Source organism: Chionomys nivalis, chromosome 1 (genome assembly GCF_950005125.1).
Source record: "Chionomys nivalis chromosome 1, mChiNiv1.1, whole genome shotgun sequence".
Lineage (NCBI taxonomy): Eukaryota > Metazoa > Chordata > Mammalia > Rodentia > Cricetidae > Chionomys > Chionomys nivalis.
In genome coordinates, this window is record NC_080086.1 from 53,864,295 (window position 1) to 53,887,302 (window position 23,008).

Consider the following 23,008-nt stretch of genomic DNA (forward strand, 5'->3'; position numbering starts at 1 on the left):
TGGCGTCTGAAGGGATAGCTGTGATCCATAGACACTAAGTCATCCTTTTCACCAGAACCAACTAAAATCCCTCAGTCCTGTGGCCACAAGGATGAAATACCAAATGCCACCAAATAGGCATGGGAGCTGAATAGTCACTGCTGCCCCTCTAGTCCTGGCAGGTGGCTGGGTTGCAGCTTCAGACATTCCTGAAACAGCTTCTCTCCTTTCACCCTCTCTTTCACTCCCTTTCCTTTCCATTACTCTCTCTGTGTGTGTGTGTGTGTGTGTGTGTGTCTGAAAAGCAATATTTCCTGTAGCCAAGGCCATCTTTGAACTCACTATGTAGCCAAGGATGACCTTGATCAACTGATTCACTTGTTTTCACCTCCCCAGAGCTGGGATTACAGACAAGTGCCACTGTTCTTTGCTTATGCAGAGTTAGGGATCTACCCCAGGACTTCATGCATGACAGACAAGCTGTCTATCAACTGGGCTGTATTCCCATCCCAGGGTACAGTTCAAGCTGGTCTTGAACTCATGATCTTCTAGGCTCATCCTCTTCAGCATTTCCCTAGTGGCGTATGCTCTCCCATCCCTAACCTTGCTTCTGAACAATGCATCTGACGGCTTTGCCTGGGTTTGGCGTGGTACTTACTGATGGATGACAGGCAGAACTTGAGTTTTCATTTCTTTGCAATTGCTGGGAGATTGCCGTTCTTCAGAACTCCTCAGAGTTGCATGGAGGCTCTCGCTGCTGCAGACTCCTGCTCTGAGATGTCTGGACTTTAACTCATCAAGTCCAGGAGCCCTGGACTTATTTAGAGAGGGCATACTCTCTGACTACTGGGGCATATCGTTTGGACTTCAATTCCCTCTAACTTGTGTCCCTTGTGCCCTCTATGGAAGGTGTCCCATTGTTCCTGATGAGCACAAATGAACAGTGTGTACTGAGCAATCCTGCTTGCTGTCACCGGGTAGCTTCACACCGTGTTCTCCAGCCTCGAGACCCATGCATTTCTGTTGTTCTCCTTGCTTGGAGCATAACAAAAATAGCCCCTTTGTCACCCTTTTCTGCTGGGTTCAGCTCACCCCAGCCCTTTTTCCTTTTTGACATGTGTATCAGAAGGCAGGTGATTTTTCCTTTGAAGACCGAGGCATTGTCCCAAACGGATGACTTAAAGGGGACCGGCTGCAAAGAAAGCTATTATGTTGGGAGTGACAGTGGGTACCTATCTTAGCCTCCACCTTCTCTTTGGACAAGTCACATTAATTGCTTTGGCTATGTTTGGAATTAGAGGAAGATCAGTTTCTTCAAACTTTCATATTTTTATCCCCCACTAGAATGGAATCAATGTGAAGCCCTTCACATTGGGTGTAATGAAGTTCGGAAACTGGGTTTTAGTTGGCAATAAGTTCTGTACACGATCCAGAATCTTCTCTACAGTCAGATTGCTGGCATCTCCTAAGCTATGCCACCAAGGAGAGTTCTTTCTGCCTACCGCTAACTTCATAGAGCCCTACAGCTTGGGGTCCATGAGGGATGTTGGCACTGGACCCTCACATGTTTAAACCCCAACTTCCCTATAGAGTCTGTTAGGATCTTTCCATGTTTGGCTGTGCTTTAAAAGGACATCTTGTTACGGTGTAAATGAATGGCAGACAGAAATTATAATAACATATTTAGTGTTAATAAATGAAGGACTTACAAGACCGAGGTTCCCACAGAGAAATAAAGTGACTGCCTTGGCCCTTTAATAGGACAGAAAATTAGGTATGCGGAGTAGACTGAACAGGATTCTGGGAGAAAAAAAGCCGAGTCAGACAGTTGCCGGGAGTGGGAGAATCATGCTTTAACCTGGAAGAGAAGGCTCCTGGGGGAAGCCCTCAGTGTTTGGTGGGGCGCAGCTGATGAGTAATGGCCTGTGGCAGACCATTCATCCTGCCAGCTGTTCCCTGTGCATCTCTGCTCTTGTGGCGAAGCTTGGTGGAATCCAGCTATCTTGCTCATGAACCTTACCATGCGTTCTTGTCCCACATCCTTGTCTGAGGCTCTGCTTCGGGGAGAACTATACCAAGGCCCCATTGATACTAATGATTCCACTTCATTGTCATTGGCCTTTTTATCCCAGCCCGCACCACGGTCACTTCCGAGCTTTTTATGAATCTCTTTGTTAACATTTGCCTGCTTATTTTCTTTGCCTCTTTCAGGATGATAAGGGTCCCTTTGTTCCCAGACCTCTGACCCTTGTCATCCTGAACTTCTTAGAGATTTTACCTCCCCATTCTGATAGCTGTTCACTCAGCAGCCTGCTGGCCTCAGACTCTCCTGATTTCCTCCTTGAAGAAAACAGGCATGGAGTCAAGCTCGGGTCACTTTCCTGGGCCATGCGTATTTATAGCGCTAGTTTTCCAACTGTGGGCTAACTTTCTGAGGTGCTTGCTTTGAAATAGAGTTTCTGAAGGACTTCTGTGGGGGATAATGAGGCCATTTCTACACTTGCAAGTTGGAATACATTACAGGAGAGTGGCTGCAAGAGGCACTTGAAACGATGGGACTCTGTGCAGGACAAATGGTGTTTTTTATTTTTTTATGTTTCCATCCAAAAAGCATTCTGCAACACTTTCCTAGTGCTTTTGTGACATGTTGATGTCTTACATAGAAACCATTACATCATCTGCTGTTCACTTTGAGGCTTAGTATAGAATACAGAATGGATGGGTGGCAGGGCTAGTTTATGTGGATAGGAGCGGCCAAAGGGAAGGGGCAGCCTAGATACTGCACATAAAAAGTTTGCAGTTCCTGAAGTGGATGCTCTTTGACCCTCCCTAAAGGGTGTGATTTACTGTGGCTCCCTTTGGAGATTCAGTAAAGCTGAATTATAGCTATTTTTTGTTGTTGTTCTTTAAAAGTTTTTTTCACGTTTATTTAGTGCATGTAAATGTGTGCATGTGTTTGTGTTTGTGTGTGTGTGTAAGCGTCCGTGTATGTGGGGGAATGCATTTGCTCGTGTGTGTTTGTATAGAGGTCAGAAGGTGCCGTCAGATGTCTTTATTGCTCTCTGCCTATTTATTTATTTATTCCTTTATTTACTTATTTATTTTTGAGTCAGATCTTGCAGAAACTAAACTCACCAGTTTGGCTGCACTGGCTACCTAGGGCTTTACCTGTCTCTGATCCCGCCATCTTCCAGCTCTGGGGTCACAGGTGTGTGTTGCCCTGCTAGTGTTTACCTGAGTGCTGGGGATCCAAACCCAGGTCCTCGAGTGTGTTCAGCAAGTGCTTTAACCATTGAGCAATCTTCCCTGGCTCCCACGATTATGCCATAAAATATATAAAGTCAAATGCATCAGATTCCAAAGAAAGCTGATAGTGTAGGAATTCAGCTATGGAAACACGGAAGGACTGTGTGATATGGAGCATGAGATTCAGTTGTCCAGGCCTGGGGCACACGACTGACAGCAGGCCCATTGCTATGGAAGTATCAGGTTGTTAATAGACACACATTTGAAGGTGTCTGCAATAGACTGTAAGACAATTGATAATACCTATGGGTCCCTGTTTGCGGCAAGTTGTAGGGACTGTTCAATACTCACATGTATTTATTGTTGATATTTACAATAGGCGAAAATAATGAACTTCAAGAAAGATCTGAGAGGATACAATTTACTATTCTTCTTCCTCACCCTGGTTCACGGACTTCAGACTTCTACTCAAAGGTCGCAGATCCAGGTCATACTGAGTCCTATAGTTGTTTTTCTCCATCCTTGCTTGCTCCCTACCCCATGTCCTTCAAAGTCTGTGCTGAGCTCCTGTTTGGTGGAGGGTGGGCAACCTGAAGTCTCTGGCTCCCCAGAAAGGCTTGGGGCTTGTGGACTGAATCAACACATTGGATCTGCCACTGTTCCAGGCCAGATACGAGTAAGGAAGCAGGGATGCTCTCTCAGGATTTCTGCCCTTGGTTTTTTTGTGTCTGCCCCCCCCCCCCCCCCCCCGTCGTCTATTATAGAAATGACCATTGATTGGAAGAACCAACGATGTCTGAAATTACTTATTAGACTGAAAATACTTTGGAAAGCGATTTTCCTAACTTGGTTTGTCAGGTTTTCTCAGGTTTGTTGATTATCATCCTGTGCATGGCGTTTGAGATGAACAAACTGGCCTCTTTTTTGGACATGTCATGTGTAAATGTCCAGCAAGGTTCCTGATGCTTCCCGGGTGTCTGTACCAAGACAGATGTGCAGAAATGGAAAATACCAGAGGCAGAAAGCCGGGAAACAGCATGCTACCAAAGCAGCATTTCTCAACCTGTAGGTCGCAACCCCTTTGAGGGGTCAAGAAACCCTTTCACAGGGGTTGCATATCAGATATTCTGAATATCAGATATTTATTTACATTGCAATTCATAGCAATAGCAAGGTTGCAGTTATGAAGTAGTAATGAAATAATTTTTTTTGTTTGAGGGGGTCACCACATTATGAGGAACTGTATTAAAGGGTCACAGCATTTGGAAGGTTGAGAACCACTGAGCTAGAGTGTATGATCGGAAGACAATGGTAAGGGTACCAACTGGAAACCAGTCCTGGTTGCAGTTAGAGGGAGGAGTCACTGTAGCTATTACAGAACCCCACGATCTGGGGTGTGTGGTAGGTCGTGTTCCAAAGGCTAAGCAGGCAGAGGCTGGAGTGTGGGTTTAAAGCCCAGCTGCTCCTCTTGGTGCCTGACCCAAGTCATGTCACTGCCGTGTCTAACGCTCCTCTGTTATCCGGGGATAATGGCTCCACCCTTCTCAAAGTGTGGGGATGAAGAAGTGAAGCGATGCATAACAGGAGCTGAGCCCGGCCTTGTTTGGTTGCAGAAGCAATAGTGGCTGCTCTTGTTGCTGACTTTAGCTCACAGTGGTTCAGGTGCATTGTGTAGGAGGTTTTCCTGATTTCTCTCGTTTGAACTTCACTCTTGTACGACTGACAGTGTTCACCACCTTCTGTTGTTGAGCACGTGACCTGTGGCTTATGCGTCTGATTGACTTCAATTCTAAATTCTATTTAAAGTTCAGCTGCAGAGAATAGATGGAGGCCTTCGAGTGTCCTATATACAATTCCCACCTCTGCTGCCCCTCAGCTTTGTACTCTGGAGAAGGTCGCTGTGGCAGACTCAGTTTCCCTGTCTAGGGAATAGGATACATTCACTTAGAAAATCCCACTCTAGCAAGGCCTCCCTTGGTGACAATTATTACTGTTGCTTGTTTGTTTGTTTTTAAGTAGCCAATGAAGTTCTCACAGAGTGGAAGGGACGTGTGCAGGTAGCGTAAGGGAAGTCTGGGAACTGTAAAGAGAATGACCTTCTGGGACCTGGACCCCACTCTTCTGTCCTATCTCAGGCTTGTGTGCGTCTGAGTCAGTCTTGTCTCTGTAAAGTTGGTTTCTTTGTTGTCCTGCATGTAGGGAGGGAAAGACGGCCACCCCACACTTCCTAAATGTATTTCTGTCTCCTTTGCAACTTAGTCCCAAATGACAGGCTGTTGTGCAGGCACAACTCTGCATCCCAGGAACAGGAGGCGTCACCTGGCTTGTATTGAATTTGCCATGGGTGGCTGAACCTCACAGAAACCCTGCCGCCCCTTGCCTCTGGTAAGCCTGCTGGGCCCCCAGATGCTTAGAGTAAAATTTTAGTTGTAAACTAGGTTGGGACCAAAGAAAGTATCTCCAGTTAAAAATTTGGCCACATGGCAGAGCCTGTGATTGGCAGAACCCGTGATTGGTAAAGCAAAATTTTTAGGAAAGGAACATGTAAATTATGGTTAAGTATGTCATTAAATTCATTAATTTAGTTGTTGCTTCCATAAATATTTGTTGGGGGCCCCAGTAAGATGCCTTAGATGTAATTTTGCTACTGCTATGAATTGTAATGTAAATCTCTGTGTTTTCCGATGGTTTTAGGAGATCCCTGTGAAAGGTTTGTTTGACCCCAGAGGGGCTCTGAGAGCCACTGCTCTGGGACCTAAATGCTGCTTTGATTGACAGATCTCTATGTGACTGTGCGGAATGACCATAGATGTTGCTTAAGACCATGGTTCTGGTTGTGAAAATGTGAGCTGTTTTATTTTGAGATGGAAAATAAGAGGAATGAGCCCCAGGTTTTTGATTCTAGGTGCCAGGCCCTAGGCAGGGCTTAAGGGGGGGGTCCCTGAGAATGCCACGGGCCTTTTCCACTGAGAGCTCCAGGGGACCTCACTGTCTCAGGAGTGTTCAGTGGGTTCTTCACCTGTCTATAAAGGCAACATATGTAAACCTGGAGGAGCCTGAGTGTCTTCCTGCATCATTGTGGCCAGAATTCCATCTTTTTCAGAGGTTCCAGTAGACGCCAGGGGTTCAAAGGTGGGTATCTGGTGTGGTCCACACATCTGTCTCCCAAAGCCTTGGCTCAGTACTTTCTGTTCTTTCTCCTTCCTTCTTTTCTACTTTTCTTTCCATATGGTGAACCCCATCCTAGATTGAAATTCCCAGTCTATTGTTTCTTGTTTGGGGTCCTTGCCGGAATAGGTGGATTTTCTTTTCTTTTCCTCTGTTGAATAGGGATGTCAAGAAAACAAACACATCAGCAAAAATCCAACACCTTTTAGTGTTGTTCTGAGGCCTAATGCCACAAGGTACAAGCATGTGACCCTTATACCTGCGACTCCATTGTCACAATGCCGAATTCTTCGATTCCCTTCTCTTCTTAAATAATATGTGATACACCCACTAGAACGTCCCAGTGTTTTCTAGGGCCCGTGAACCTGTTTCTGCATCATACATAGCATGCTGATCTTAGTCTTGCGGAAAGTGATTGGTTATTGATTACTGCTTGCCAAGATTGATCTCCGTAGAGGCTGTCAAAATGTGTGTCCTTGGGGTCTCTGTCCACCCTGTCCCCTGGTCATCATGTCCTCCTCTTGCTCTCTAGACCACAGGCACCAGGTTTTCTCCCTCAGGTTGTTGTTTACCTTCCTCCAAAGCCTACCCGTCCTTCGTGATAGCCCTCACAGTCTCGGTGTCTTTCAGGACGTTATCCCTGTATCCCAGGGGAACCCGTGCCTTGCATGGCCAGCGTAGCATATCTTCTGCAGCAGGTTCTACTTTGTTATTTGGAAATAGTTCTTTCTCTCCTCATAGCCATGCCATGGTGGGCATTTTGGTCTTGTGGGGTGGGTGGAAACAAGGGGCGTCAGTGGAGGGATTTGATCATTGCAAGCTGAACTTGAATCAGTGAATGCTTGTAGTTGTGTCTTGCTGATGAAGTTATATATCTGTCTCCATAAAAGCAGATGCAAGAAAATGTTCAGGTGGAAGGAGAAAGGGAGAGAAAGGAGAGCCAATCAGAAGGGACACTACTAAAGGCCCCGTTTACTCACTGAAAACAGACTGTAAAACTGTCTCTGAGCTTCCTTGTGGCGAAAGAGAAGGGAGAAAAATATTCCACTATGCATAAGATAAGAGCCAATATTTCTGACCCCCTGAGCCAGGGCTGCAGCCCTATGGGTAGCTTACTAGTTTGCCCCACTTTGAGGGAGAGAAGTATCTAGCAGGCAAATAAGCAGACTCCTGCCCACCCCCCCAGAATGAAGACCTGGCTTTACTGGTACCCTCTTTTTCAGACACCTAGTCAAACTCGCCCCCCTTTTCTTCTGTTGATATCTTAATATGTACTTAAAAATCAGCTGAATAGTGGGGTTCATGTCTTGAGGTCATAGGTGGTCTGCTGGTATACTGTGAGACAGACTGTGGCCCTAGTGGGGGTACATAAGGGTTGGGGGACAAAGAAGGAGGAATTGGCCAAACCAATGGTGAGGTCCTGCCTCTCCAGCCACCTAAGCACGTACTCCCTTGCTGGCCCACAAACTCCATCCCACATATGAAGCAGTGTGGTCTCACTTAGAGGTTCTCTGACCCAATCACCCATGAGTGTGCTTCCTCTCGGACATCTTTGGTAAGCCATCCATGGGCCAGGGTCTGTGCCACTGAGAGCATCAGCTTTTCTTTAGCGTTGCTGTCACCATCCTGCTCCATGCTGTCACCATTCCTCCCCTGGACCACTGCGATAACTCTCACCTTCTGACTCTGTTCTCCATGTGTGGGATTTCTGTCTCTATCCTTCAGTCATAACGTTCTGGTGAGAAGCTAAGCCACTTTCTGTTTCTCTCCTACTTCACACTCCCAAGTCACACTTAGTATGAAACTGTGCCTTAGTTGATAGGGTGGTTGTCTCCAGTCCACAAAGCCCTAGGTTTGACCCTCAGCATCACACAGACTGGATGTGGTGGCATGTCTGTAATCCCAGCACTCAAGAGATGGAGACAGGAGGATTGGGAGTTCAGGGTCATCTTTGGCTACATAGTGGTTTTGAGACTAGCCTGGGCTACCTGAGCACCTATGTATCCTTCCCGTGGACACTCTGATGTGTCTTCTTCTGTACCTTTTTCCCACTCTGCTCTGGTTGCCTCATGTTTTGTCTTTCTCCTTTGGTCACATGTCCATCACGATGCTGAGGTACCTTCTTAGAGAAGCCAGACCATCCTGAAGTGCCAAGTCCTGGCAGCCACTGCCCATGCCCAGTCCCACCACACCCCCCTTTCACTATAATTTTCTTCTCAGCTCCCAGTGACCTTACTCAGCTTATTTCCCAGGGTTCTGGGACGCAAGCTGAAGTACTCCCAGGACCGAGTCTCTCCTCTGCACAGGGCATGGGCTCTCATAAGAAGAGCCACTCAAACACTCTTGCTGAGGGACTCGTGTAGAAGTGGCCTGTTGACTGCGTGAACAAGATGCAGAGGACCATGTGACTTTAATGCAGCCTGCCCCACACGTTTTGCCACCTTGCACCCTCTCTCTACTCCAGTTCAAACCAGAATCAAGACATCATTCCCCTTCAAAGTGACCAGCCAGTAAACAAGCCCCAAGCCTCTCTGGCTCTTCCCCATTTTTCTTTTTTTGTCCTCTTTCCCAAATCTCTGAAGGCCTTGTGGATCTTTCTAGGGTTCAAGTCTTACTTTTCATTAACCCCGAAGACATCACCATTGTCACCGCTATTCCTTCAGTTGCTCCATGCGAATGTATGGTCTCCAGTTAATGGTCGTTTCTGGGGAGACAGGATCAGTTTTGTTCCTAATCTCCCAAGCATATCCTTGCACAGTACGTGAGTCAAGTCCACTGTCAGTACATATTGGTATTTTGAGTATCCTTAAATCTCTTAACAGCGTCAACAGACTGTCGCTGGGATTTTTTTTTTTTTTTTTTTTTTTTTTCGAGACAGGGTTTCTCTGTGGCTTTGGAGCCTGTCCTGGAACTAGCTCTTGTAGACCAAGCTGGTCTCGAACTCACAGAGATCCGCCTGCCTCTGCCTCCCGAGTGCTGGGATTAAAGGCGTGCGCCACCACCGCCCGGCAAAAAATCGTACACTTGCAGCGACCACGAAGGGACTCGAATCCCCAATCTTCTGATCCGGAATCAGACGCCTTATCCATTAGGCCACGTGGGGGACCATGGATAAGCAGAAAATACGCATCACGTGACACCACGTTTAGCATGGGTAGGAATCTGCAGAACTAATTGCCACTTCATTTGTAAACTGTTATTTATTGATTGAACTTGAAAATGGCGTTTATTTACTGTGGCATTGTTATTTCAGTTACATACTATATTTAAGGATTATTTGTATTCTGTTTTGCAAATGTGGATTTATTAAACATTAAAGTGCATTATAATAAAAATACGGATTGACAGTTAACATTAGCAGGCAATACACTTTCTTTCTTTATCCACAAGAGGGCTCTCTTGTCTAACAAAAGATCATTTTAAAGTTGAAAATTTAATCGAAAAATTAAGCCTTTAAGAAGCATTTATTCCCCTAGTGGATTAAAGTAGCCAATATTGTCTGCAATGGGCTTTGTCTTGCTGTGCCATCCTACTGTGGCTGAATTTAGTGTGAGGGTCTGTCCAAGACGGCCATGTCTTTCAAGCTGAATCACACTGTGCTAGCCCTAAGTGATTCTCTGTGTATCAGCTGCTAAGCCTTGAAGGCACTTGACTGGACTCTTAGACAAATTCTATTAATTGACAGGAGTTTGGAGAGGCCTCATAGTCAAATGGCCGTTTATTTATTTATTTATTTGCAAGGGCTACCTTATGAACAACACACATTTAAGTCCTGTGATATGCGTGACAGCTTTCCTGGAGACTGCGGTGTGGGAGGACACTAACACATCATTCTGTCCCAGAGGGTCACTTGTTAGTTTTGCTAACAGTCTGCCCTCCACCCTCAGAAAGCGGAAGGAGTTCTGTCAAAGGTGTCACGGCTCCCTTCTGTGTTGAGCATCTTCCTGACACCGAGGTTAGGTCGTACCATATCAAGCAGTGTTTGGATTAAGTTCAGAGCTTGGTGGCCTACACCCGACCACTAAATATGCCGTGCTGATCTTTTATGATGGTAGCTAAAACCCTTGTCACTCTATTTTGATTATTAGAAAAACGAGAGAGGAGAGGAACATTTCCAATTACAGACTAGTCTAATTAAAAGGAATCAAGCCTCTGCAGCGAGGATAATTGGGCCTTGAGAGATTTATGGCTAAATGGCCATTACCGATCATATTTGCTCAGCCCCAGACCTGGCTACTTCACTTGGATGATGAGCTGGGCAGCTGTGCTGGGTGACACTGGATTTCGTGAGTGCGTTTTCTTATTATGTAACCCTGCAGATTTCCCCATTCCATGTGTTCTGGCCCCACCGCAGCGCTGTTGCTTGCAGTGACTGCTGTGTGCTCTTCGTGGTCACCTGAAGGCCGAATGGTGTTTTCTCAATGAAGAAAATGAAGAGTTTGGTGTTGTCTGCCTTAGAAAGGGATGTCACTTCGTGGAGATGAGGACGCTGTAGTTAGAAGTAATCTGTCAGGTCTTAATAAAATTAGAGTGCAAGCCATACAGGGACAGGGCATGTATATTTAATTAATTTAATTCAGCGCCAATTAGAAGAGCCTTCTTCGAGAACTCTACCCCATCATTCAGAACAGAAGGTATCGATAAGATGTGAAATTAAAATGCCATTTCTTTAATTTTTAATAGACACAGTTATTGTCTTTAATGGCTCATTTACAATGTACTTTAGCATGTTGTAAAATGATCAGTAGTAAATTCTTCATTGATGTTCTGAAGGAAGCCATAAGAAGACAATTTGTGGCATGCATCTACCACACACTGGCAGAAGAGTAGGGCTACTCCAATGTAGCTGATGCCCACACTCTAATGGCGAAGTCATTCCCTGCAGCATGCGGTGGTCATAAATGAGAGCTTGGTGGAGGAGTCAGCCATGTGACACCGCGTGCGATACACCGGTAAAAACACATCAGTCGCCTGTATCCTTCCTCAGCACATGATTTAGCCTAAGGACTTTATTAATCCTTGTCCTCTTTCAGAATTAATTTGCCAGAGATAGGTACATTGGTTGTGTATTCTAACGTGGAAAAGCTGGCTGCAAATTAGCAAAGACGTTTAATGCAGTTCATTTCTTTTTTACGCAGTTGGAAATGGAAACAGCCTTCCTGTTTTTGACTGGAGATCTGACGTGTCCTTCTGTGTAGGCAGGTTCTCTTCCAGAGTCTCTGGTGGTTGGTGAGGCTGGAACCACAGGACTGTCTTTTCCCCTCCACTTCCACTCATAAGACCCCTTTGGGCTCCCCAAAATGAGGTTGTGTATTTGTGAACTACTTTCCCACCTCCATCATCCTCTGTCTTGAGTGGGAACAAGTGCAGAAAAACGATTTAGCACGCTTGGAGACTCTGCAACATCTTAACCATGGCAGCTGGCACTGTTCTGCCTTGCACCTGGTACCCAAGGGCTGTGAATAGAAGGCGCCCGGCTATCCCAGTAGATACTAGCCCTGGAGGTCGGAGCGGATCTGGTGGTGAATCTGTAAACAGCTAACGACTGTGTCCTCACCACTCTGGTGCTGATGCAAGAGGCCCTTGGAGACCTTCCCCACCAGTGGCCATCAGGAGAGGCAACTCGGACTGTTTACTTGTAACTAAGCCAGATTCTGCCTTGTTAGATGCTTGCAAAAATGCGCCTGGATGGGACTGTGTCAGGTAATAATTATAAATGCGTGCATAGGAAAGAAATCTTTTTATTCCCTTATTTATTTATGCTTTGTTTGGGTGTTGGATTCCTTCACAGAAGCCAGTAGAAGTAATTTGGTCCTCGTACCTGCCACTCAGCTCTGGTGTGTTTCCCCTGAAATGTCCTGGAGTTCTGATCAGAGATGCAGCTGCTTTCACACCTTTGATAAAACGGTGACTCAGACCCTCACAGCCTGTATAATTCTTACAGATATATCTACATATTGTGTATGTGTGGGGTATGTATGCATGTATGTATGTATTCACATACCACAGAGGAAAATCCAGTTCTCTTCTTCCTCCATGTGTGTTCCATGTTTCAAACTCAGGTTATCAGGCTTGGCAGCAAGTGCCTTTGCCCACTAAGCCATTTACTGGCCCAGTAAGAGTTTTAAATAATAAAATAGGCAGGTCTCCTTTGGGGTTTGGAGGATCAAGCACAGTGTTCAAGCTATGAACTCTTCTGGCTTGGGAAGACAATGGTGTCAATCATCTTTAACATATCTGAGAAGTGGAAGCCTTTCCAGTGTGAACCTTATTTTGATGTTTCTGACAATAGGCAATTGAGCGAATAGTTCAAAGCATTCTCATGTACGCTCTCCCCTACCCACCGCCACCTTTTCCCATTGCTTTGTACTCAGCATTCACTTACCCATTCACTCATTCCTCCCTTCTCATCTTCTCTCAGACCCCACCTTTCCCCCCTCCTGCATGTATCCACCCTTTTGTCTTTTTTTTCTTTCTTTTCCATGGATTCATTTGAATGGATGAGTTGGAGATATTTATCTCTTTATTCTTTAATATTTCTGAGTATATTTTTCAATAGGAAAGACATTTAAAAAATTGCAATATAATCAAAATAAGGAGCTAGAATGTCTATTCAACATTGTGCGTTACATCCTCTGTTCAGATTTTATAATTGTCCAAGTAATGCCCTTGTGTCTGTTTGGTTGCTCATGGCTCATCCTGGGAATGATGAGGAATCCATTTTCCTTGCTCGATATCCGGTGTATAATACACCTTCCTCTTTATTCAGAATAATTCTAACCCTTTCTTTGGGTGAACGCGTGTTGGTCTTTACGGTCTAGATGATTTTCTTAAGAAAAGCCGAATGCCCCAACCCCTGAGTGTCTGGGTGTTTTTCAGAGCGGATCCAGGTGTCAGGCCACTCTGCCTGCCCATTTGAAACAGGAACAGCTACGTGTCAGCAGCATGGGTTTTTCAGAATGAAAAAAAAACTCAGGCTGGGGTAGAGATTGGCATGTGTGCTGGAGGCAGTGCTGCACAAGAGACTCATTCCCCTGGGAGCTCACCCTGCTAACAGGGAAGGCAGGTAGATCAAGAGAACAGAGAGGCTCAGTCTCTCTATTTCCTTGATAAGAAATCAAGGGCAGGCAGCATTCTTTGCAGTGTAACATGGAAATAAATTAAACATCTGAAGAATAGTCTCCTTGGCCTGGAAACCTCAAAGTTTCTCAGTATTGGGAAACATGAATAGACATTCTCCTCTCTTATGGAAAAAAAAAAAAAACCCACCTGTCTCTGTCGAATGCCACCGTGTCAGGTGAGAGATGAAAAGCACAGCCCAGCATCCAAATGCTGTCTCTGTCTTTTCAGTGCTCTGAGAGTGACCAGGCACCGTAAAACATTTTAAAACATCATAGCCTCAATGTGGGCAGTGTCTTTCATCACCGAGAATTCTGAAAACTCTTTAAAAATAGGTGAGTTTTGAAAGTGACTGATGGCAATGGTGGTTCCTACTGCGGGGTGGGGTAGCTCATTTGGTGGAGTGTTTACTTAGCAAGAGCTGAAGCTCTGGATTTGGTCCCTAGGACCACATAAAACTGACTTTGTATCCGCTGGGGGTGTGGAGGCAGAGGATCAGAAGTTAAAGGTGATCCTTGGCTCAGTTGTGAGTTTGAGCCCAGCCTGCATTACAAAAACAACTGTGTCATAGTTGGCATGCCCCCTAGTGGATACTTGGGGGCTGTGCATGGCAATCTGACCTGATGAGTCACCTTGTGTAAAATTGAACTCCAGGTACCTTGTCTGGCATGTGAACTATGCTAATGTAAGTCTCTTCACTGACCGACTGTGTTTTTTTTTTTTATTTATTTATTATCCAGGAAAGGTCACCTTTGTTTCCAGTATGTGAAGGGTTGGCTCTGATGGCGTATGTGATGCATTATTTCCCAATAGCAGAAGGTCATGTCATGCCCTTGGGTGGACACTACAACAAAGATGTTTCATAAAGTTGCAGGACCTGGGACATGAGTTTCCCGAGGAACTCATATCGACACAGCGCTCAAAGCCATTTTCCTTTTGTGGAGTGGCTTGTCCCTGGCACAGTCTTTGTTTTCCACGACCCTCAAAGGGGTTGGCCTTGAAGGTCATCACCTGAAAGTTTCTCTCATCAAATTGGGGGAATTATCTTTGAATTATCTAAAGAAGAAAAATAATTTCCCTTAGGCCTGCCGGTGCATTTGTAATAGATTCATGAGGATCCCAAAGTAGTGAGGCAGCATTTCGAAATACATTTTGGTATTTGCAATACCATATTTATTATGGACCCTAACCATTAGTTTTTTTTAGTGCAGGTGACTTTTTCTCTCTCTTCCGTGGGGAGGGGTATATTTCCCGCAGCTGTGTGCTTAGATCATTCAGCGCTCTCTCTCTCTCTCTCTCTCTCTCTGTCTCTGTCTCTCTGTCTCTCTCTCAGTTCCATTAGTTGGAAAAGCTCTGGTGCATTTGAGTGCCAACTACAGACTTGAATTCGTTATAATTTGATACAACGAGTTATTTTGAAAAGATCTTTTCTGCATGTCTTCCATTAACATTTTTCAAAAAAGGAGCCTTGAAGATAGTCTAGTGTTATCCCAGGTGTCAGTCATCCGGATCTAGGGATTCGGATCTTTAGACAGACTGACCTGTTCTGTGAGCTTTAGCAGACTGTATACCCTTCAGGACTGATTGTCTCAAATTTCCTTTCCGTTTCATGGGTAGCGAGATGAGGACTGTGAAACCATGTATCTTAAATGATTTGGGTCCTTCTGTCAAGCATTGAATTGCTGTCTTGCTGAAAAACATTTCTGCTTTAAATCTTTATTGTGTTGGGCTAGGGAGATTGTTCAACTGATCAAGAAAGACTTGAAATAGATCCCTGGAACCCATTCTACAAAAATAAAAAAAAGATTTTCTGGGTAATGGTGGCACACACCTTTAGTCCCTGCACTCAGGAGGCAGAGGCAGGTGGATCTCTGTAAGTTTGAGGCCAGCCTGGTCTAGAGAGCAAATTCCAGTACAGACAAGGCTAAATAGAGAAACCCTGTCTCATTCCCCCCACCTCACGAATAAAAAGCTTCATGTGGTAACATGGTGCTTACAATCCTAGCTTTGGGGAGATGGAGAGAGATGTATTTGGGGGGTTTTCTGGCCAGCCAGTCTTACCTACTCAGGGGCTTCCAGGCCAGTGAGAGACTTTGTCTAAAAAACAAAAAGATGACACCCAAGGAACAACACCTGAGGTTGTCCTGTATATCCATGTAGTGGCATTTCATTTGTATTTTCATAAATAAAGCTTTCCTGAAGATCAGAAAGCAAAACAGCCCCACTAGTCAGCCTTACAGACCAGGCAGTGATAACACACACCTTTAATCCCTATAGTCATAATAGTTACCTTAGAAACCAGGTGGTGGAGGCCTTTAATCCCAGTGGTGCATGCCTTCAATCCCAGAACTAGAGAAGATTATAAAATGGGAGGAGACAGCTCTCAGTCTCAGTCTTATTCTGAGATTCCTGGAGGCAGGTTCACCATTTCAGACTGAGGTCGAGGTAAGAGCCAGTGACTGGTTGTTTTGCATTTTCAATCTTCAGGTTGAACCCCAATATCTGTCCCTGAAATTGTATTAATCATGCTTCCTTTGCACCCAACATGGGGCATGAATTTACAAAAAAGCTGTTTTCCTGAGGCATTTTAGGCACCAGCCCAAGCCAGAGCTGGGATTGGGAATTGGAACCCAAACCTAGACACCTCAGTCTGGGAGAAGTGCTAGCGCCCCCAGCAGCCATCCAGTCTGGCTTAGCTTCCTCTCCTGCTGCGCCCATCCTTGCTGCCACCCCATGGAGCACCCACAAGGCTTCCTACAGCACCACATTGCTTCCTGTGGTTCTGGTGGTCCTGCAGCTTGCCCCCAGCCCCACTTGCATGCAGCTCCCATGAGACTTGGTATCTAGAAAACTACTCCCACATTAAAAAAAAATGGATTTTGGATGTTTTTCTTTAGAGCGTTGGTTACAAGTTGTTATAGACAATGGTCAGGAAAAAAAGCTAAACAAAGGAGATGAGATTCAGAGTTCTTGTTTTGAAAAGAAAAGAAAAGGGAAGTGCTGTGGGACAATGCTCTTGTACTCTGTAAAGATTTGCTACTCATATTGGTTTGATAAAATGCTGATTGGTCAGTAGCCAGGCAGAACTATAGGCATGGCAACCAGACTAGGAGAATTCTAGAAAGAGGAAAGGCTCAGTCTGAAGTCACCACCTAGACACAGTAGAAGCAAGATGAGAATGCTGCACTGAGAAAAGTACCAAGCCATGTAGCTGAGCATAGACAAGAATTATGGGTTAATTTAAGTTGTAAGAGCTAGTTAATAATTAGCTTGAGCTAATAGGCCAAACAGTATGTAATTAATATTAAGCCTCAGAGTGGTTATTTTATAAGTGGCTTCGGGAACAGGAGGGACAGAAACTTCTGTCTACACATGCACATGGATATACATACATTCCTACACACCTACTACACATGTGCATAGAAATGCATGCATGATTGCTTACATCCATTCATGCCTGCTTATATGCTCATATACCAGCTTACATGTGTGCACACACATGCATGCACACACATAACTGCTTACTTATCTACAGAAATACCAACACACTCACTTACTTACAAAAACAAACATAAATTTGTCTATAGTGTGTGAACTAGCATTGAGTCCTGAATGCCCCTTGGCTAACATTACCAACGAGGAAGAGTTTGTTCATTCATGTGCCTGCTGCAGACACCATGGTAGAAAGTGTTTTTTTATTCCTAGACACATTAAATGCTAATTGATCCCTGTTTTTCTTCTTTCTGTGTCTTTTAAAGACAGGTTTTCTAAGCTGAAGCAGTTTTTGGGAGCTGCCGATATGGTTGGTCTCAGCTACAAAGGATTGGCAGCCACTCTGCAGAACATTCTGGAGTAACTGTGTTTGACTGGAACCATACCTTGTGAACTCTCTAAGGTAAAATAGTTAAATTGGGTTTTAGTAGCCACCAAGTAGCTGAGAGTTGATGAAGTTTTCTGGAAGCCTTTAAAAATACATTTAGAAATTTGGATAATTGTCAAGCTGGGTGGTGGTGGTGGTGCACACCTTTAATGCTAGCCCTCAGGAAGCAGAGGCAGGAGGATCAACCTCTGAGTTTGAGGCCAGCCTGGTCTACAGAACAAGTTCCCAGACAATCAGGACTATTACACAGAGAAACCCTGTCTTGAAAGAAAAAAAAAAAGGGTAACTGTCATTCTTTTCATTTTAGCACTGTCTTTGAAATGAAGTCATTGTAATGTGTAAAATCCTCTGGCACATTCCACGGGGAGAAGAGGAGGCACAGAGTTACATCTGAGTATCTCTCCTGCCTACCTCTCTGTCCAGCCCTGGCATTTCTCTATGGAACCGCAGCATCTTTGGACAGGGGTGATATGGGAAGAGTGTCTCACTATGTAGACCAGGCTGGCCCCGAGCTCCCAGAGAATGAACTGCCTGCCTCTGCTTCCCCAGTGCTGGTGAGAGGCATGTGGCCCCTTACCTGGCACTCACAGCGGTTGTTTAGCAAACACTTGTTTTAGGAGCAGAGGAACCTGGTATCCAGAATGGGTTCCTGTAAGAATCTGGCTGTGGGACCCGGACCTAGGGTTTGGAATGTCTCTTCTGGGTCTTCTCATTTGGGGGACTTGTTTGGATTCAACAGGAAAATAGAAATCATTCAGGATAACGAGAGGCAGAGGGAAGTGAACGTAGGAGACTAGTTACACATGTGCTAGATCAGAGATGCTGGGCAGATGATCAGGGCAGCCCAGCATCCAGACTTTGGGAAGCCAGGTTGGTACAGCCCCCTCTTGAATGTGGGAGGCAACATGGTTAACAGGGGGTCACCTCTTTGAATAGGTTCTAAGCACAGGGCAAAGGCAAAGGGTTTTGCAGATGTAATTAAGATCTTAGATAATTGACCTGGAGTTTGACAGCATGTGCTTGTCCTCCACTCAACTGAGTTATTCAGGTGAACCCTAAAATGGGACTGTGATTTCTTTGGAAGAATAGTTATGACCGAGACAGGGCTGGGAGACTCCACCCATCAAACCTTTAGGGCCTGAGAAAGCTCCTGGTCAGTGCTATAACAATTACAAAGGCCAAGGACATGCTTTCCAGTATCCCAGGGACCGATTTTCTGGTTGGGCCTCTAGCTGAGGACCTTCCTTTCCTAGTCCAGGGGTGGTGGGGAATTGAACTCAGACATTCAGCAATGACCAGAAGACCCATGCCAGACTCCCAATTTTCAGGAACCGAGCTCCTAGTTTTGACTTAATGTCAGCTGGTAAGTTTAGTCATTTGCTTCAGAAGTCCTCGGCACTCTCTTCGTGGAGAGAAGCTTGGCTCCTCACTGCCTTGGAGGGTCTGCATGAGAACACAGGGTCCCTGTCCTCTGCCTCAGCGCACATGCCTAAAGGGGACCTAAGCCCCGGAGTAGCTTGAAAGGTTTCAAAGAAACCACTATGTGGGCCTCATGCCGATTTGAGATGCTGTGGTTTATCAATTATGTAAACCTTAGGAGAAGCAAAGAGAATGAAAATTTCACATTTGATCTTCTCGTCGTTGTCGAGATGATGTCTTTTGTAACCCAGGATGGCCTTGGACTTACTATTTAGCTAAGGATAATAGAAGACTTCAGATCCTTGCGCCTTCACTTCCCCAGTGCTAGGCTAACAGGGATGTACCATCACGCCTGGTTTTACATGATGCTGGAAACCAAACCTGAACCCTGGGTTTTGTGTATGCTAGACAAGGACTCAACTAACGGCAACACCGTGATCAACTTTCGGTGGAATATTCTCTCTTGTACAGAGCAGTTTAAGTTAACTGTTAACTGCACAACTGTCACTGATCTAATTGTTTCAAAGGCGTTTTCCTCTTATTCTAGGGTTGAGAATCGAGAGGACTGTGAGCTGGGTTAGCAGGGCCTCCGGCACTAGCCAGTGTAGGTGGGGGGCTTGGAGACCCATCTCTAGGGAGCTGCCATTTCCTGGAAAAGCTGTTCTTCAGAGTTCCAGCAGGAATTTTTCAAGGAAGTGGATTCTGGTCTTCAGTCTGCACATTTTATATATGGACAACCAGTTTCTCTTAAGAATAGTACAGATGGGGCAGAGGCAGAGACAGGTGGATCTCTTTGGATTCAAGGCCAGCCCAGGCTACGTGTGAGAGTCTCAATAATAATAAAAAAGAAATTATATAAACAAACAAAACAATCGCAGGCAGGATCACAATTGCAGGCAGGATCAAGTTTCTTGTTTTTTTTTTTTTTAATTTGTAGCAATTGGTAATTCAAAGAGAGAATACTTGAACATATCGGCAGAGTGGAGTTCAGTTCCCTATGACTCCCGACTAAATGAACTCACTTATTAGCTCCTAGGGGCTTGGCAACAGTTTGAAAGGGCGGGAAGTCAATGCTGTGTGTCACCTTTAACTTGGACGTCTTCAGAGATGATCTTAGAGTCTCATCTTGGCCCAGCTGCTTCAAAGGCAGACTTGGTCACAGATCCATGAGCAATGTGGCATCTCTTAAATGATGCGTCCGACCGAAATATGAAAGTCTGAGGGAGAGGGCTGGGTTAGAACCTGTGCCTGGAAGTGCTTGCTGGGGCATCTGGGACTGAGATGTGACTCTTTGCAGACATCTCTGGGTTGGCTGGGAGCTGGAATCCTTGAGGGATTTTCCTTTGACTCCCTCTGAGTGTTACCCAAATGGTGATCCAATCCCACCTGTCAGGTTTTGCCTCTGCCCAAGAGTGGCTATGTTCTTCACAGGTCCCACTATTACCGTGAACTCTGCCTTCTCAGACTGATCACCTGCCGATCACAGATATCTGTAAAGAACTCTATCTGTGTCAATGTATACAGACATTTTTCTTTTCAGTATTTCTCAGACATCGCAGAAAGGCAGCGATGGCTGTAGCTTTGATATCATTTGGGGAATCACAAGTAATCTAGAGATGATTTCTAAAGTGAACAGGAAGTACGCATTTATACAGAAGATTGCAGTTATACAGGAGTGGGATAATGTAGGAGGTGTATGGGTGTATGGGTTTGTGCTGAAGAGGAGGTCTGTGGCTAAACAGGAGGTTTGCGGTACCAGAGGCAGTGTGAGATTATACAAGAGCGGTGAGCTTGTAGAGGAGGCGTGCTGGTGTACGGAGGTAAGGATACAGAGGAGGTGTGAGGCTATAGGGGAGACAGCACAGAGGAGGTTATACAGAAGATATATGTGTCTATAGGAGGTGTGTGCTTGTATGGGGGAGTGCAGTTATAGAAGAGGTGTGCTGCTTGTTACAGAGGATGTGTGTACATGTACGGGAGGTGTGAGTTTATACAGGAAGTATGCACCTATACAGGAGGTGCGTGCGTGTACAGGGGATATGCACTTGTACAGGATGGGTGACATTATATGGCAGGTGTGCAGGTTGTAGGCAAATGCTACCCTGCTTCTTGGGAGGGACTGGAACATGCACTGTTTCAGGTATCTGGGAATCAATCGGTAGAGTTCTAAGGCAGGATTGTGCATAAAGAAGGCTTCCTTGGTCCACTATGATAATAGACATGTGCCAGGCCTAAATTAGTGAGTGCATGTCAGATGTTTTGACTTTTGCTGTACAAGTCAGATGAGAGGCTGGAGAGAGAAGCCTTGTAACCAGAGACTATGCTTTCATTTCCCTGCTTCCCAGACCTGAATAACCACACAGAAACTATATTAATTATGACACTGTTTGACCAATGGCTCAGGCATATTCTAGCTAGCTCTTACATCTTAAATTAACCCATTTTTATTGACTTAAGTATTGCCACAAGGCTGTGGCTTACTAGTAATATTTTGGCATCTTTCTCTTTTGGCTGCTACATGAAGTCTCTCTGACTCCGCATTCTTCCTTCTTTATCTCTGCTTGGATTTCCCACCTCGCTATATTCTGCCTTGCCATAGGCCAAAGTAGCTTCTTTATTAACCAATGGTAGTAAAACATATTCACAGCATACAGAGGGGAATCCCACATCATCAAATCTTGCATGGGACCTGAGTTAAGTCTCTAGTACGTGCATAGGAGCTCACAACTGCCTGCAATTCCAGTTCGAGGGGATCTGTACTCACACCCCCCCACACACATGTGCATGCACACAATACATGCACACACACACACCTTTTTTTTTTTAAAAGGTTATTTTAGGAGTCAAAGTAGAAAAAGTGAATCAACTTTAATTTCCTTACAGTATTTAGGAAGATATAAAGTAGGAAGATAGAATAAAGCATTTTGATAGTACTTTATCCTTGTGAGTGAGAGAGAGTATATATGTGTGTGTGTATGTGTAGGTGTGCTGTAAATGTGTGTGGTACATGTGCTCACGAATGTGCAAGTATGTGTGCCTGTGAGCAGACAAGCAGAGGGAAGACACTGGATGTGCTCTACCATAGGCTGACAGCCAGCGAGCCCCAGGGAGACTACAAGATCTGCCCCCACAACACTGGGATTGCAGATGTATATGTAGTATATCTGGCTTTTTTCTTGGATGCTGAGGTACCAGTTCAGGTCCTCATCTTGCACAGCTAGTGGTGTCACTACTGAGCTATCTTTTTAGCCCCTGTTGGTCCTTTTGTTTGCTCATTTTGTTTTAGAATAGAGGATATAACCAATGTGAGAGGAATTATCTTAGGGAACTCTTTTGATACTGTCCATGCTTATGAGGGTAATTCATTTTTACTTCTATGTGTTCCGTAGTCCAGCCTAGCTTTAACTCATTAAATAGGCAGTGATGACTTTGAACTCAGTGATGCTCTTGAGTCCTGAAATTAAGGTGTGAGTTCCCACACCTGATACATTCTGTAATGAACTGTGTATCACATCTGGACCAGAGGGTCTTAATATAAAGACTAAGGACCCCAAGTTCTTGGCTCATGTATGCACATTTTTTAGGGGGGTTATTTAGACCTAGAGAGCCTGTGTACTCTCTTTGAAAATGGCTCTAACTTTGTTCTGTGTTTTGAGATACGATAGAATATGACCCCATGTTTCATCAGGGCAACTTTCGCTGTTTCTTGGAGATTCCTAAGCAGACTCTCACCCAGGCATGGTGTTAACTCAGAGGACTCTTAGTTATGAAACACATTTGTTGAAAGCAGAGTCTGTGGTTGGTGCAAATTGAAGCTTGCCAGGTTTACAGTTTCCTTGGGGGAGGGAGGATGAAGTCACACCTTGAGGTCCTTCATCAGCTCCTCTGTTTCCCTGCGTAGGGCGGGCCAAAGAGCTTGGCCTATCTCACCCTCACGACTGGGGCCTTGTTTCTCCCCAGGATGAGAGTCTGTGCTAAGTGGAGGCTGCCGCTGTCACCCTGGCTGCTTCTGGCCTGTGTGCTAATGGTCTGCTGTAAGCTGATGTCCGCCTCGAGCCAGCACCTCCGGGGACAGGCAGGTAAGCCCTTGAAGCTCGTTATGTACTGCTGAGATCAATTAATACAATGCTTTGACACGCTGGAGTCCACGCTTCAGACACAGATGCTTGACAAGAGCTTGGCTGGCATGTAAATAAC

General features: G+C 45.2%; 1 protein-coding gene across 1 annotated transcript in view; it reads left to right on the forward strand.

Moving 5' to 3' along the window:
• Tafa4 (TAFA chemokine like family member 4) overlaps nt 1–23,008 on the forward strand; it is a 201,012-nt gene that overhangs the window by 25,231 nt on the left and 152,773 nt on the right. The window contains exons 2-3 of the mRNA XM_057765606.1: nt 17,271–17,407; nt 22,772–22,890. Coding sequence (XP_057621589.1) covers nt 22,773–22,890 — 118 coding nt within the window. The 5' untranslated portion in view covers nt 17,271–17,407; nt 22,772. The remainder of the gene's footprint in view (nt 1–17,270; nt 17,408–22,771; nt 22,891–23,008) is intronic.